The sequence below is a fragment of the Oncorhynchus clarkii genome, chromosome 4 (assembly GCF_045791955.1).
Source record: "Oncorhynchus clarkii lewisi isolate Uvic-CL-2024 chromosome 4, UVic_Ocla_1.0, whole genome shotgun sequence".
In the NCBI taxonomy this organism is placed as follows: domain Eukaryota; kingdom Metazoa; phylum Chordata; class Actinopteri; order Salmoniformes; family Salmonidae; genus Oncorhynchus; species Oncorhynchus clarkii.
The window spans coordinates 58,154,055-58,171,330 of record NC_092150.1 but is presented as its reverse complement, the minus strand read 5'-3'; the positions used below and the strand labels follow the sequence as shown (position 1 = coordinate 58,171,330).

Here is a 17,276-nt window from a genome sequence, read left to right as displayed (position 1 = left end):
TTGTTCTTATTACAGTGTTATTACACAGGAGAACCTCAATTGCTTCTGTATAAGTTTGACAGAGAGCTGGCTGGTGAACAAGATTACTGAGCAGGGCATGATTGAAAAAAAATACTTAAAGATCCCCAATTTACAACCTGCAAGGCTTAATTTACAAGTCAAAGACATTGTATTTGTTTTGGGAAACCTTTTTTGTTTACTCCCTGACAGCACTGTTTGATTGGCTAGAGTATTACCTCCACAGAGGCCACTGTAGGTGGGTCTATTTAAGGCACAGTATTAGTTCTACTGCTAGCAGGTAAACCAGTCAGAGCTCAGAAATGTAGGACTGTAGCTTTTCACAGGCACCTGCCTCTGTGTCAGTAACCACGTTTCCATCCAGTTTTTACGAAAGTAAAGTCATACCCTATAAAAATCACGACAGCTGTGATGGAAACAGGAAGTTATGGTGCAATTTTAGAAAAGCAGACAGATCATTTGTTCGTTCGACATGGTGGGATCTTTTTGTGTCTCAAATTAATTATCCGAGAAAGGGCGGTGGAAACACCTTTTATGCGCAAATATTGATATAATAACCATCATATCGATGTAAACTTGGAAGTCACATGATGATATGGTATGTGGTCCTCCCACTACGATTTGGGATATCACGCAGTTTATCAGGCTACTGATGAAATAAATTATGATGAATTTCACGGTGATCTTAATGATAATTTCCAATAAATATCGAGGGTCTTATTCTGATGCCATGATGATCGATTCTTGACTACCGTTTGACAAATACACATATTTTCGCTTTTATCCATAATATCATGTAGACGAGCCTACCCGCACAGCATACCCACACTTTATCTGCGAGTTTGGGTTAGAGCGCACGCGCACGTGTCAAAACCAGAGTAGGCACATTTGTTATTTAACACAACAGTTTTTGTGATACAAATAGTGGAAAAGTTTACAATGTGATGGACACATACTGAACTTTAGATTTTAGAATTACATTTTGGGTGCAATGCTTCATTGCGCCCTGGTTTTAATCTGCAACAAAAATATGAAAAATGCGCATAATAAACGGTTTATTACGAAAATCCAGAAAAAACCTATCAATACAAAAGTAATTCCCTCATTATGTAGATATCACAATTGATTTATCGCGTGATCAGGACATAACAAAATGTGTTTTGTTGAGATCACAAGATAATTTTCTGATGATCATGACATAAAAAAAGTTGTTTTGTCGAGATAAAGATACAATATAAATAGGGGTGGAAAATGGATTGACAGTATGGCTGAGTCGGTAGAGGCTACGGTGGATCAGCATTCATTTTTATTGATTGCTACACTAAGGGGTGGTACATTTTATGTTAACATCATGCTTTCATTTGTGTTTGGAGCTCATTATCAGTTTATAAATTAGAATGGAAGCAAGCTAAACGTCCCTTAACTTGAGCTAAGAGGTCCTGGGGCATTTAAACCCTGAATGATGCCTGACAGGCAGCCCTGTCTCCTAAACTGTGTGCCACCCCCAAGACCACAGCCAATCGCATGCAAGCAACAACGTAGCTAACTTGGCTAGTCTTGCGAGCGAGCCAGCTAGCTTGTTATCTCTGCTGGTTATTAGCTTGCATAACTGTTATGTATACACTGAGTGCACAAAACATTAGGAACACCATCCTAATATTGAGTTGCACCCCATTTTGTTCCTAATGTTTTGTACACGGTGTAATTGGGACACTCATGATTTATGGATAATAGCATATTTACATTTACAGAGTGGGGGAGATCCATTCCTAACAGGCTGATTAGATTTAATTTCAGCCTTGGAGCTTGAGGTTGATAAATCAGGATTCTGCCTTGAAGGCAGTTTCATAGGTAAGCTCCTTGCAGGCAGATTAGCATTATGTAAGTCGAAAGGTTTTGAGAATGACACAAATATTAATTTCCACTAAGTTTGCTGCTTCAGTATCTTTAGATATTTTTTTTACTATGGAATACTGAAGTATAATTACAAGCATTTCATAAGTGTCAAAGGCTTTTATTGACAATTACATGAAGTTGATTCAAAGAGTCAAAATTTGAAGTGTTGACCCTTCTTTTTCAAGAAGAACACTTCTTTTTCCTCTGCAATCAGCCCTGACATGCTGTCAATTCACTTCTGGGCCACATCCTGACTGATAGCAGCCCATTCTTACATAATCAATGCTTGGAGTTTGTCAGAATTTGTGGGGTTTTGTTTGTCCACCCGCCTCTTGAGGATTGACCACAAGTTCTCCATGGGATTAAGGTCTGGGGAGTTTCCTGGCCATGGACCCAAAATATCGATGTTTTGTTCCCCGAGTAACTTAGTTATCACTTTTGCCTTATGGCAAGGTGCTACATCATGCTGGAAAAGGCATTGTTCATCATCAAACTGTCCCTTGATGGTTCGGAGAAGTTGCTCTCGGAGGATGTGTTGGTACCATTCTTTATTCATGGCTGTGTTAGGCAAAATTGTGAGTGAGCCCACTCCCTTGGCTGAGAAGCAACCCCACACATGAATGCTCTCAGGATGCTTTACTGTTGGCATGACACAGGACTGATGGTAGCTCTCACCTTGTCTTCTCCGGACAAGCTTTTTTCCTGATGCCCCAAACAATCGGAAAGGGGATTCATCAGAGAAAATGACTTTACCCCAGTCCTCAGCAGTCCAATCCCTGTGCAGAATATCAGTCTGTTCCTGATGTTTTCCTGGAGAGAAGTGGCTTCTTTGCTGTCCTTCTTGACACCGGCCATCCTCCAAAAGTCTTCACCTCACTGTGCGTGCAGATGCACTCACACCTGCCTGCTGCCATTCCTGAGCAAGCTCTGTACTGGTGCCTGCAGCTGAATCAACTTAAGGAGACGGTTCTGGCGCTTGCTGGACTTTCTTGGGCACCCTGAAGCCTTCTTCACAACAATTGAACCGCTCTCCTTGAAGTTCTTGATGATCAGATAAATGGTTGATTTAGGTGCAATCTTACTTGCAGCAATATCCTTGCCTGTGAAGCCCTTTTTGTGCAAAGCAATGATGACGGCACGTGTTTCCTTGCAGGTAACCATGGTTGACAGAGGAAGAACAATGATTCTACCCTCCTTTTGAAGCTTCCAGTCTGTTATTTGAACTGAATCAGCATGACAGAGTGATCTCCAGCCTTGTCCTCATCAACACACACCTGTGTTAACGAGAGAATCACTGACATGATGTCAGCTGGTCCTTTTGTGGCATGGCTGAAATGCAGTTGAAATATTTTGGGGGGATTCAGTTCATTTGCATGGCAAAGAGGGACTTTGCAATTAATTGCAATTCATCTGATCACTCTTCATAACATTCTGGAGTGTATGCAAATTGCCATCATACAAACTGAGGCAGCAGACTTCGTGAAAATTAATATTTGTGTCATTCTCAATACTTTTGGCCAAGACTGTATATGATCTAGAGTGGGTGTGCTTTATTCCTGGCAGGCTGATCAGATTCAATGGCAGCCTAAGTGGCTGACAAGTCAGGATGCTGCCTTGTAGGCTGTCTGCAAGAAGCTTTACCTTTGAAAGAGCCTGCCAGGAATAAAGCTCACCCCCTGGATCAGATATGTATCTGCCTATAAAGCACTTTGACAGGTAATCTGCATGCAAGGAGCCTTACCTAAGAAACAGCCTACAGGGAAGCATTCTGATTTATTAGCCTCTAGGGTGTTCACCAATAAAATGTGAAATTAATTCAAGGTTTATACAAATATGTCCATTCAATAGGGAATTCTGTCAGAAAAACAATAGTCAAACCCCATGTCTCTCCCATATGGTGCAAACGTTACAGACAATTTAGTCTGAGAATTTAGCATGTTTAGAGTGAACAGAATGTCATCATAGGCACGATCAAAAGTGGTCACTGGTCAATAGAACTCTGATCTGCAGCAGAACGGCGCTAACTTTGAACGTTAACTGACAAGCTAACTAGTGGTTGCAGGTTCGTGAGTGAAAACATGGTCATTGTCTAAATGAAATCTGCTGAATAGAAAACTGAATAAGGATAAAATATATATTTATTTACTAAGCTAAGACATAAGGCAAAGAAAACTACGTTTTGACATTCATTTCGTAGCATACTCTTGAATTTTTCTCGACATTGTACAGCAGTGAGTGAATGCCCAACAGCCCCTGAGGCTGAAATATAATCTGATCAGCCTGTCTGGAATGGAGCTCACCCACCGTAAATGTAAATATTACCCACAAAACATGGTGTCTCTTAAAATTATACACATATCAATTATGCAAGCTAACAACCAGCATACATAACAAGCTAGCTAACAAGAATATCTAGCTAACTAGCTAGCACACAAGAGTAGACAAGTTAGCTGCGATTGGCTGTGGTTTTGGGTGCTGCACACAGCCTTGGAGACAGAGCTGCCTGTCAGGCATGTTCAGGGCTTAATGCCCTACGAGCAGTGGTTATCGTGCAACTGAACAAGTGCTACTTTTGATTATCTCGTGATCTCGATAAAACATTTTGTTGTCAATGATCACGAGAAAATTGTGATATTTTGTTATGTAGTGATCATGAGAAAAATAAATTGTGATCTCGACATTACAAGAAACATGTCATTTTTTATTCATATGCCCTCTCTTCACTTCCATTGATTCTAGAATATTTGCATGAAAATCTTGTCGCCAATTGGATGGAAACCTAGTCATAGTCAGTTTAGGTCATCAGAAGCTATTGAATATTTCTGCCAGGTGAATAAACCTATACACTGCCTTCAGATACCATTGAGCAATGCTGCTATCTAGCTGATACCTAGGCTAACTGCTACCCAGGCTATAGCAGCTTAACAGCTCCAGCACATGTCCTTTACTCTCCTCATAAAATGTTGGACTTTGACCCAACATAAAATAATAACCATTAATTAGTCAGCCAGGTAAAACGTGTTATTTTCCTCACAACACAACTGCAGCTCCTTCGTAAATTAGGGTCGAGAGTGAATGTGATACCAAACAAGGGAATTTATGAGAGCAATAACCTGAAATGTGTAACACATCCACAACACACACACAAAGCTTTGACATAATATGAAATCTTTCCTAGTCAGTTAATAAAATATGATCATTTTTTGAAGTTGCAGTTTTAGTAAATGGCTAATTCAGCTTGTACAGTATCGACTCCGCATCTTTCCAACATTTTCTTCTCAGAGCTCCCATACGTCACAGTTTTGTAGGCGGGGAGGATGAGTTGACGAACAGTGAGGAAACCACCCTTACGTGCTATTTTTCTGGTCCACTAAAATGGCTGTTGTCGAGGATGGGGAATAAATAGCCCGTGAGCCTTTACACGCATATAAATCGAGGATTGAGACGACAACACCGAAGTGTGGAACATTTATAGACGTTTTACTCCAGAGGTATGTGACTGAGAATCGCCATTTCTCACGTACGAACATCAAAATGCGTCCTCCTTTGATCGATGCCGTTTAATTGACAGCCCGAGCAGTTCAGAATGTTCTCTTGTTTGAGATCTGGCGGTTTAGCAAATGTCATATTCGCTGTCAAACAAATGTTAAAGTAATTACGGTCATTGACATTTATTAAAAATACAGCAATCAATAATGGTCGCAGTCAGGAACGAAAAGCTAGCTATTTATTTTATTTTAGAAGATGTTAGCGCGAGAGCGCGCTAAGCTACCATTCGATGGTTTAGGTAGCTAACGTTAACATTCGATAGGGATAAATAGATCGTTTCGAGATACACTCGATCTAAATGTTGTTGGAAATTGAAATTAGCTAGCCCCTATTGGTCGAACGAGTCATTTATGATACATTCCTGATGATGATGAGTTTAGTAGCCGGATGCATCGTATCAATACAACAAGTGGTGTCGCACATAAACAATGCATAATTTATGTAATTCTCTCATTTCCAAACCTTGCATTATTATTTTAAGTTATTTTGAGGTACTTTCCACGCATATGTAATTTCTCTATGATTACTTTGCAGTACTTTTGCTTTCGGGACAGAGAAGAACAAAACATAAATAGATACAGCATAGAGAAACACTGCAGTAGGTTAAACGTTCCAAGATTCGTATTGATAGACTAGCCTGGCTGCGTTCACATCAGCCAATTCTGATCTTTTTTCGACTATTTGGTCTTTTGACCAATCACATCAGATCTTTTCACATCAGCTCTTTTTGTGAGCTGAATTGATTAATCAAAAGACCAATACATTTAAAAAATATATCAGAATTGTGCTGCCAGTTTAAAAACAGTCATATTCCTTCTATTCTCCAGGGGTCTCATTTAGAACACTAATCAATGTCAATTAAAATCTGCGTTTTAAACCATTTCACCTGTATTTTATATTGAAAGTCAAGTGTGTTTTTTTTTCATCATAGAGGGATCAGGGGTATGCAACTGTATTTGTACTTCACATAACATGCAGCACATTCAGAAGAAAATAGCTTCATTTTTATCAGATGACAACATAAGTGCAGCGCAATTTGGCTATCGGCCACAACTAAATTTGCTTACAGTGAAAAAGCAAGGTCTTTTTTATCATAGAAAGAAAATAGGCAGCTACATTTCCTAATGCTTTTAAGTTAATCATCCATTTTACCAGAAAAATGTTGGCTAGACTGAGAAAAGGAGTGAGAGAGAAGTGCAGCAAGATATTTCTTATGCATTTAATAATTTTCTTTGCTTGAACACACACAATTCTGCTTTTAACACAACCCTTGATCCTCTGCATACCACAGATACTGTACAATGTCCAAATAGGGCTATAGTGTAACGATGTGTGCTGAGAGTCGGGAAGCAAGTTCAGGGAGTGCGTGTTCTAATAAATAAACGCAACATAATACAAGACAAGAAACACTAACAGCACACAGACACAATACAGAAACAATAACGCCTGGGGAAGGAACCAAAGGGAGTGACATATATATAGGGAGGTGATGGAGTCCAGGTGAGTCTGAAGACACGCAGGTTGCGCGTAACAATGGTGACAGGTGTGCGCCATAACGAGCAGCCTTGTGACCTAGAGTCCGGAGAGAGAGCACACGTGACAAATAGGCTATTCGTTGTATACCACAGATAGACAGGAAGGTCTTAACGGTTCAAACCATCCTCACAACTAGGCCTACATCATAGTATTGACGTTACCAACTGATGATGTAATAAGGGCTTTATAAAATACATTTGATTGATTGATATTATATTCTCTAGGTCAGTGGTACCACTGGCCTATATTGGGCCTGTTTTCTCCACTGTGCTATGTCCTCTGAGCATGTGCCAGAGAGGCTGAGTGGTATCTCATTCTCATACATAATTCAATATCAGCAGCCACAGCCAGGGAGAATAGCCTAGTCAATAGGTTTAGCCAGGACCGCTGTATGTGGAGACAAAAGTTACAGAGCGAAACGAGAGTAGCCAAAAATAACCCACATAGAGAACAGTAGGCCTGTTATTCCCATAGGTAAGATTGCACGGTTGTAACAGTGTAATAATTGCGCCTTGTCTTCTGTCTGTGTGCGACAGCCGACAGGTTAATGGTATTGGCAGCAATGCAGCACACGGTGATGTGTTTTGATGTTTTGCTGGCTGCCTTTCCTCCATTTTCTATTCTTTGTGGCTGCTTTCAGCTGTTGTGTTACTGTTGCTGCAACAGGCCCTGGGTGTTGTGTGGTGGAATGCTGGAGGGTGTTTGTGTGTGAGAGTGCTGGAGGGCTTGTGCTGTGCTCTCTCTGTGGTGATGGAAGGAATGCTTTCTTTACTGGCTGTCAGCCTGCCAGCATGGCCAGGCTGGTTAATCTAGACATTGTTTCATGTCATACAGAATGGGTTTATTTTTGAGCCTTGATTAAGTGCGCCCTGCCATGCATTTTAAGGTTACATTGTACACTGTAGGCTTGGCTGGCTGAATTGTAAGCTAAATTGTCTGTATTTGTCTGTATTGTGTAGGATAAGTATATAGTTAGTGTAATAAAACTGACCAGTTTTATGGAGAGAGTACATTATGGATAGCGCTGGCACAATTACCGAATAACCGTGTAACGACGGTTATGGATGAAGACCATCATGAAAAGAAAATAAACATCATAAGCCTTAAACAATAAAATGCTGACTGCAAAAATTCGCTAATTGACATAAAAACAAAAAAGCTAATTGATGTCAATTTGATATAAGCTGTACTCATCTAGACATGACTGCAGTCAGGAGCAGAGGAGAGGTGACCGCTATTCGAACGGTTATTACGGAGACCGCTGTCATTTGGCTGGCCAATTACCATCATTCAGAAATCGATGACCGTCACCGAATAATGCACGATGATTAATAAACTTGTGTTAATGGTTAGGCCAGGAAGATAAATCACTTAGGCCTGTTGCCTACCTAGCCGAATGTCTTCCCCAAAGAGCCTGTGAATAAGGTAAGTAAAGTTGTGAACATGCACTGTTGGTTTTCATTTATATATTTTGGGGTTGTAATATTTTCTATGTCATTGGTGTGTTACCCTGCGAATTTCTAGTATGACTTAGGCTACTGTATATTTTTTTTCTATGCCAAAAACGAATGGATAATAACATTGTAAAAACACTTTATATAGCCCAGGACTAATAACGGCACATGCTTTGAGAACTAAAAAAACACATTTAGACTAGCTACCATTTTGTGTGCCGGTAAAATAGGAAGAAGACTGTATGCATTTCCAAGCAGAGGCTATTCTCTGAGTGAGAAAATACATTAATGGCAGATAATGATAGCAGCCAGGAGAACTTGAATAAACCAAGCAAACATCTCTTTCAACTCTTCCTGCTGTGACTGCCTGGGTGAAAATCCTGTCACCAAAGTAGTGAGTGAGTGGTCTTGAGTCTCTGAGTGTGATATTGCTTGCATCTGCCAGGAGATAGCTAGGCCTGGGCCAGGTAGCACTGGAGTGAGTCGACCCACTGGCTGCCTGCCAGGGTCAGATAACTAGGCTATGTGCTCTGTTATATCTCCATCTCACATGGTCACCACCCACCATAGAATTAGAATGAATAGAATGGAGCTCCCCATGGTTAGCGGTTCCAAGCACATTCTATTAATTATATTTCTATGGTCACGGTTTCACACTGCTTTTTATATAAAAATATAGATATAGTCTAGCCTTTTTATAAATGAAAGGTAGCCTATAACAAGTGAGGGGGAAAAGCATGTATGTTGCTGTTATTGGTGCTAAGCTATATATTGTGTTTATTAAGTTTTTGTTAGCTTCCCATGACTACTATCCTGTCTTTCTCCCACAGAACTAGAATGAGTAGAACGGGGGTTCCCATTGGAGTCAATTATGCCATAATGGGTGGTTTGGCAGCCATTTTGAGTGTACGCATTGAAGTGAAGCGGTCTATTTCTATGATCTCTCACCATGCAGGTGCAGTGGGGGTGAGGAGAAGTAGCTGCAGCCATGGACACCACCACCTCCATCAAGATGACCACTCTGGCCATCCAGAACCTCTTCAGCTACGTGGAGGAGGAGAACCTGGCAGCACTCAAGGCCCACCTGGACAAGTTCAAGGAGGTGGACGGCAGGAGTGACGTGAGTATCCTCATACTATCTAATAGGCCTACAGGTCTACTAATCTAGCTATAGTTATTATATATAGGCTGTGTTCTAACTGGCACCCTATCACCTTGTAGTGTGCTACTTTTGACCAGAGTTCTATGGGTCCTACTCAAAAGTAGTGCCCTATATACAGAATAGGGTTATATTTGGGAAACACAGTCTAATAAATTTGGTCTAATGAAGATTGGGTCTATTACTGTATAAAGAGAGATCATTCATTGTGTTAGGTCTTTCTAATTGCTTGCCTTTGCCCCCTCCCTAACAGAATGGGCAGACACCCCTGATGCTGGCTTCAGAGCAGGGCAGTATTGAGATAGTACAGGAGCTCATCAGGAGAGGAGCCAATGTTAACCTGGACGATGTGGTGAGTAGGAGAGCTCAATGGATAAACACACACACGTTCATTTCAAGGCTGACATGAATACATTCAGTTCAGTATGACAGTCATTGGGAATGTGCCAATCACTGTGAACTTTGCCTGAGGTCTCCATCGTAACGGTAGTCATGGTCGTCTCCCTGTTTCCATGGTGACCGGTATGATGTGATGTGGTATTCTCCTTTCCTCAGGACTGCTGGTCTGCTCTGATCTGTGCTGCTAAGGAGGGCCATGTAGATGTTGTGAAGGAGCTGCTAGAAAGCAGTGCTTACATGGAACACAGAGACATGGTGAGACACTCAGTCAGTTCAACAGGCCACAATCAGTAATAACTGTAATGTGTTGGTGATTGTATAAACTTGATTTGTATGCTTGTTCAGTCCACTTCAGTTAGTACTTTCAATAAAAACAGAGTTTTTAGTCTTTGTTTCCATTGAACATGCCATATAAATAAAGGCCTTTTCATTAATTATATGAAGAGTGCCTTGGTCCTCCTATCTTTTTGATAACCAATTTACCCCTGTTACCAAAGAGCACCTTCTGTCTACCAAAATCCACTATTGTGTACCAGAGGTGGACCGATTCTGATTTTTCAACGCCGATACGGATTATTGGAGGACCAAAAAAAGCCAAATCCAATTAATCGGCCAATTAATATTTTTTTTTAAATGTTATAAAAAAAAAAATAAAAAAAATAAATAAAAAAATATATATATATATATATATTATATTTTAAATAAATGTGTATATATACTTGTAATAATGACAATTACAACAATACTGAATGAACACTTTTATTTTAACTTAATATAATGCATAAATAAAATCAAATAATGAAACATGTTCAATTTGGTTTAAATAATGCAAAAAACAAAGTGTTGGAGAAGAAAGTAAAAGTGCAATATGTGCCATGTAAAAAAGCTAACATTTAAGTTCCTTGCTCAGAACATGAGAACATATGAAAGCTGGTGGTTGCTTTTAACATGAGTCTTCAATATTCCCAGTTAAGAAGTTTTAGGTTGTAGTTATTATAGGACTATTTCTCTCTATACCATTTGTATTTCATATACCTTTGACTATTGGATGTTGTTATAGGCACTATAGTATTTCCAGCCTAATCTCGGGAGTTGATAGGCTTGAAGTCATAAACAGTGCTGTGCTTCAAGCATTGCGAAGAGCTGCTGGCAAACGCAGGAAAGTGCTGTTTGAATGAATGCTTACGAGCCTGCTGCTGCCTACCACCGCTCAGTCAGACTGCTCTATCAAATATCAAATCATAAACTTAATTATAATAAAACTAACATACAGAAATACGAGCCTTAGGTCATTAATATGGTCAAATCCGAAATCTAATTTCGAAAACAAAACGTTTATTATTTCAGTGAAATACAGAACCGTTCCCTTTTATCGAACGGGTGGCAACCCTAAGTCTAAATATTGCTGTTACATTGCACAACATTCAATGTTATGTCATAATTATGTAAAATTCTGGCAAATTAATTACGGTCTTTGTGAGGAAGAAATGGTCTTCACACAGTTCGCAATGAGCCAGGCGGCCCAAACTGCTGCATATACCCTGACTCTGCTTGCACTGAACGCAAGAGAAGTGACACAATTTCCCTAGTTAATATTGCCTGCTAACATAATTTTTTTTTAACTACAGTTGAAGTCGGAAGTTTACATACACTTAGGTTGGAGTCATTAAAACTAATTTTTCAATCCCTCCATACATTTCTTGTCGGTTAGGAAATCTACTTTGTGCATGACACAAGTAATTTTTCCAACAATTGTTAATTCACTGTATCACAATTCCAGTGGGTCAGAAGTTTACATACACTAAATTGACTGTGCCTTTAAACAGCTTGGAAAATTCCAGAAAATGATGTCATGGCTTTAGAAGCTCCTGATAGGCTAAATGACATAATTTGAATCATTTGGAGGTGTACCCGTGGATGCATTTCAAGGCCGACCTTCAAACTCAGTGCCTCTTTGCTTGACATCATGGGAAAATCAAAAGAAATCAGCCAAGGTCAGCCAAGAATTGTAGACCTCCACAAGTCTGGTTCATCCTTGGGAGCAATTTCCAAACTCCTGAAGGTACCACGTCCATCTGTACAAACAATAGTACACAAGTATAAACACCATGGGACCACGCAGCCGTCATACTGCTCAGGAAGGAGACGCGTTCAGTCTCCTAGAGATGAATGTACTATGGTGCGAAAAGTGCAAATCAATCCCAGAACAATAGCAAAGGACCTTGTGAAGATGCTGGAGGAAAAAGGTACAAAAGTATCTATATATGAAGTGCACCCGTCCTATATCGACATAACCTGAAAGGCCGCTCAGCAAGGAAGAAGCCACTGCTCCAAAACCGCCATAAAAAGCCAGACTACGGTTTGCAACTGCACGTGGGTACAAAGTTTGTACTTTTTGGCGAAATGTCCTCTGGTCTGATGAAACAAAAATAGAACTGTTTGGCCATAATGACTTTTAATATGTTTGGAGGAATAAGGGGTAGGCTTGCAGGCTGAAGAACACCATCCCAACCGTGAAGCACGGCGGTGGCAGCACCATGTTGTGGGGGTGCTTTGCTGCAGGAGGGACTGGTGCACTTCACAAAATAGATGGCATCATGAGGGGGGGAAATTATGTGGATATATTGAAGCAACATCTCAAGTCATCAGTTAAAGTTAAAGCTTGGTTGCGAATGGGTCTTCCAAATGGACAATGACCCCAAGCATACTTCCAAAGTTGTGGCAAAATGGCTTAAGGACAACCAAGTCAAGTTATTGGAGTGGCCATCACAAAGCCCTGACCTCAAACCTATAGAACATTTGTGGGCAGAACTGAAAATGTGTGTGCGGGCAAGGAGGCCTACATACCTGTCTCGGTTACACCAGCTCTGTCCAAAATTCATGGGCCAAAATTCACCCAACTTATTGTGGGAAGCTTGTGGAATGCTACCCAAAACGTTTGACCCAAGTTAAACAATTTAAAGGCAATGCTACCAAATACGAATTGAGTGTATGTAAACTTCTGACCCACTGGGAATGTGATGAAAGAAATAACAGCTGAAATAAGTAATTCTCTCTACTATTATTCTGACATTTCACGTTCTTATGGTTAGGTACATTGGTGTAACGATTGTGCTTTTTTCGCGAATGCGATTTTGTTAAATCATCACCTGTTGGGTGAAGTAGGCTGTGATTCGATGATAAATTAACAGGCAATCTAATTGATTATGTGCAATGCAGGATCAGCTAGTTAAACTAGTAATATTGTCAACCATGTGTAGTTAACTAGTGATTATGTTAAGATTGATTGTTTTTTATAAGATAAGTTTAATGCTAGCTAGCAACTTACCTTGGCTCCTTGCTGCACTCGCGTAACAGGTGATCAGCCTGCCGCGCAGTCTCCTCGTGGATTGCAGTGTAATCGGCGTCCAAAAACGCTGATTACCGATTGTTTTGAAAACTTGAAATCGCCCCTAATTAATCGGCCATGCTGATTAATCGGTCTGCCCCTGTTGTGTACCTTAGCAGCACTTCCCTACCTTCTTTTTTCTACAAAAACACATAACTATTCAATTAACATGCTTTCCAATGTACAGGCTAGGTTTGTAATGTTTTGTGTGCAAAGCCCTAAAGGTACTGTAATGTGTGCAGGAGAATGTTTTTGTACAGCAATTGAGGTTGTGTGTTTGGTGTTCTGTAGGGAGGCTGGACGGCCCTGATGTGGACTGCCTACAAAGGCCGCGTGGAGGTAACCAAGGTTCTCCTTGACAACGGAGCCAACCCCAACACTACTGGACAGGTGAGCAGTCATCATGACCCGTCTCAGACATTTTACATTTGAGTCATTTAGCAGATGATCTTCTCCAGAGCAACTTACTGTTAGTGGTTCCGTTTGGCTCAGTTGGTAGAGCATGGCACTTGCAACACCAGGGTTGTGGGTTTGATTCGCACGGGGGACCTGTACGAAAATGTATGCACTCACTACTGTATAAGATGCTCTGGATAAAAGCGTCTGCAAAAAATGACTAAAATGTCAAATGCATTCATCTTAAGATAGCTAGATGAGACAATCACAGTCATAGTAACTACATTTTCCCTCAATAATGAATATAAAACATACCAAATAACACAACAGAAACCAAAGGCACCACAGGTGGTGGGGCCCAGGAGGCACACGTCCATCTTGTTACCCATAACTTCCAACGTAGCAGACTCCATTACTCCCATGCTCCTGGAAACAACCACACCTCTGGATTGCATTCCCTTCTGTGGGCGGCCTTTAATTCATGGCTATTCCCCATGTATTATACACATATTTATGGGTGAAGAGGGATACACTATTCCCCATGTATAGGGTAATGCATCCAAAAGTAGTGCACTGTGTAGGGAGTAGGGTGCCATTTGGAACTCAAACTAAATCTCTTTTTCGCTCTTTCTCTGCCATCAGCAATACAGTGTGTACCCCATCATCTGGGCAGCAGGCAGAGGTCATGCTGAGATCGTCCAGGTCCTGCTTGAAAATGGAGCCAAGGTCAACTGCTCTGACAAGGTGAGACAACAGATTGGGCAGCATGGCTGGGCAATGCCAACCTTTGGGTTAGTGGTGGCCCAGTTTGGCCAGAAAATAGTGACCTGTGCCAGTATTGAAGTGTGTGTGTGTGTGTGTCTTTCCCTCTCTCAGTACGGCACTACCCCTCTGATCTGGGCAGCCAGGAAGGGCCATTTTGACTGTGTGATGCACCTGCTGGAGAATGGAGCCGATGTCGACCAGGAGGGGGCGGTATGTCTGCAATCTACACCAGTGGTCACCAACCTTTTCTGAGTCAAGATCACTTTCTGAGTCAAAATGCATGTCGATCTACCGCTCTGAGTTTTTATTAACATGACTTAAAAAACATAAGCCTATGCAACATTAACCAATTAAAAACAGTACTGTAGCAATGAGGTTTGTGCAGTAAGCTATAGGCCCAATACAAAATCGCTGCATATTGGCTTTGCTTGAATTTACCTGCCAATGCATTGAGGTTCAGGACATTTTTAAAAATTATACACTGCTCAAAAAAATAAAGGGAACACTAAAATAACACATCCTAGATCTGAATGAATGAAGTATTCTTATTAAATACATTTTTCTTTACATAGTTGAATGTGCTGACAACAAAATCACACAAAAATTATCAATGGAAATCAAATTTATCAACCCATGGAGGTCTGGATTTGGAGTCACACACAATTAAAGTGGAAAACCACACTACGGGCTGATCCAACTTTGATGTAATGTCCTTAGAACAAGTCAAAATGAGGCTCAGTAGTGTGTGTGGCCTCCACGTGCCTGTATGACCTCCCTACAACACCTGGGCATGCTCCTGATGAAGTGGCGGATGGTCTCCTGAGGGATCTCCTCCCAGACCTGGACTAAAGCATCCGCCAACTCCTGGACAGTCTGTGGTGTCCCAGGTGTGCTCAATTGGATTCAGGTCTGGGGAACGGGCGGGCCAGTCCATAGCATCAATGCCTTCCTCTTGCAGGAACTGCTGACACACTCCAGCCACATGAGGTATTGTCTTGCATTAGGAGGAACCGAGGGCCAACCGCACCAGCATATGGTCTCACAAGGGGTCTGAGGATCTCATCTCGGTACCTAATGGCAGTCAGGCTACCTCTGGCGAGCACATGGAGGGCTGTGCGGCCCCCCAAAGAAATGCAACCCCACACCATGACTGGCCCACCGCCAAACCGGTCATGCTGGAGGATGTTGCAGGCAGCAGAACGTTCTCCACGGCGTCTCCAGACTCTGTCACGTCTGTCACGTGCTCAGTGTGAACCTGCTTTCATCTGTGAAGAGCACAGGGCGCCAGTGGCGAATTTGCAAATCTTGGTGTTCTCTGGCAAATGCCAAACGTCCTGCACGGTGTTGGGCTGTAGGCACAACCCCTACCTGTGGACGTCGGGCCCTCATACCACCCTCATGGAGTCTGTTTCTGACCGTTTGAGCAGACACATGCACATTTGTGGCCGACTGGAGGTCATTTTACAGGGCTCTGGCAGTGCTCCTCCTTGCACAAAGGCGGAGGTAGCAGTCCTGCTGCTGGGTTGTTGCCCTCCTACGGCCTTCTCCACGTCGCCTGATGTACTGGCCTGTCTCCTGGTAGCGCCTCCATGCTCTGGACACTACGCTGACAGACACAGCAAACCTTCTTGCCACAGCTCGCATTGATGTTCCATCCTGGATGAGCTGCACTACCTGAGCCACTTGTGTGGGTCGTAGACTCCGTCTCAAGCTACCACTAGAGTGAAAGCACCGCCAGCATTCAACAGTGACCAAAACATCAGCCAGGAAGCATAGGAACTGAGAAGTGGTCTGTGGTCCCCACCTGCAGAACCACTCCTTTATTGGGGGTGTCTTGCTAATTTCCACCTGTTGTCTATTCCATTTGCACAACAGCATGTGAAATTTATTGTCAATCAGTGTTCCTAAGTAGACAATTTGATTTCACAGAAGTGTGATTGACTTGGAGTTACATTGTGTTGTTTAAGTGTTCCCTTTATTTTTTTGAGCAGTGTATTTCAAAATTTGATGTAGGCTGTGTGATCACACTGGTAATAGATACATTGTTGTATTACTTGTGAGGCACAGCTGAGTGAGCAATCATTTAAATAATTTGCTTTTCATTTTACTGGGCTGACGGTGCCTGCATCTGATGGTCAGTCTCAGCGGAGGGAGAGAGCAGCAGACTGAAGGTCTGTCTCTCAACATCCCTCCGGTCTACACCTCTCACTGTTTTATCATCTGCTTAAAGTCCTAGAGAACGGCTTTGTACATTAAGCGTAGTTACTCTGTATTGATTTACTATCATCGTAATCACACGGCTCTCTCTACTCCTCTCCTCATTCTATCTCTTTCCTGTCCTCCTCTGTCTCTCTTTTCTCCCTTTGTTCTGTCCCCCCCCTCTCTTTCCACTGTCCCTCATTCCCTCCCTCCCTCTCTCCACCCCACCCCTTGTAGAACTCAATGACAGCTCTGATTGTGGCAGTGAAGGGAGGTTTCACTGAGGTGGTGAAGGAGCTTCTGAAGAGGAACCCTAACGTGAACATGACGGAAAAGGACGGAAACACAGCGCTGATGATCGCTGCCAAGGAGGGCTACACTGAGATAGTACAGGACCTGCTGGACGCTGGCACCTACGTCAACATACCAGACAGAGTGAGCAAAGGAGCACACGCAGACACATATTTTGTATTATAGGTGCTGTATTGAGATGTGGATGTAGTGTGTATGCTGTATG

The 17,276-nt window shown here is 41.9% G+C and overlaps 1 protein-coding gene across 7 annotated transcripts in view; it reads left to right on the top strand.

Moving 5' to 3' along the window:
• The first annotated feature begins 5,218 nt into the window (after positions 1-5,218).
• Positions 5,219-17,276, top strand: part of LOC139406988 (kinase D-interacting substrate 220b) — a 41,964-nt gene continuing 29,906 nt past the window's right edge. For 4 of the 7 annotated variants that reach the window (XM_071150213.1, XM_071150209.1, XM_071150212.1 and 1 more), the window contains exons 1-8: positions 5,234-5,405; positions 9,409-9,573; positions 9,866-9,964; positions 10,168-10,266; positions 13,691-13,789; positions 14,438-14,539; positions 14,672-14,770; positions 16,997-17,194. In XM_071150213.1, coding sequence (XP_071006314.1) covers positions 9,442-9,573; positions 9,866-9,964; positions 10,168-10,266; positions 13,691-13,789; positions 14,438-14,539; positions 14,672-14,770; positions 16,997-17,194 — 828 coding nt within the window. In that variant the 5' untranslated portion in view covers positions 5,234-5,405; positions 9,409-9,441. Of the gene's footprint in view, positions 5,406-8,309; positions 8,425-9,408; positions 9,574-9,865; positions 9,965-10,167; positions 10,267-13,690; positions 13,790-14,437; positions 14,540-14,671; positions 14,771-16,996; positions 17,195-17,276 lie in introns of those variants that run through there. The other 3 variants (XM_071150211.1, XM_071150210.1, XM_071150208.1) reach the window with 3 other exon arrangements.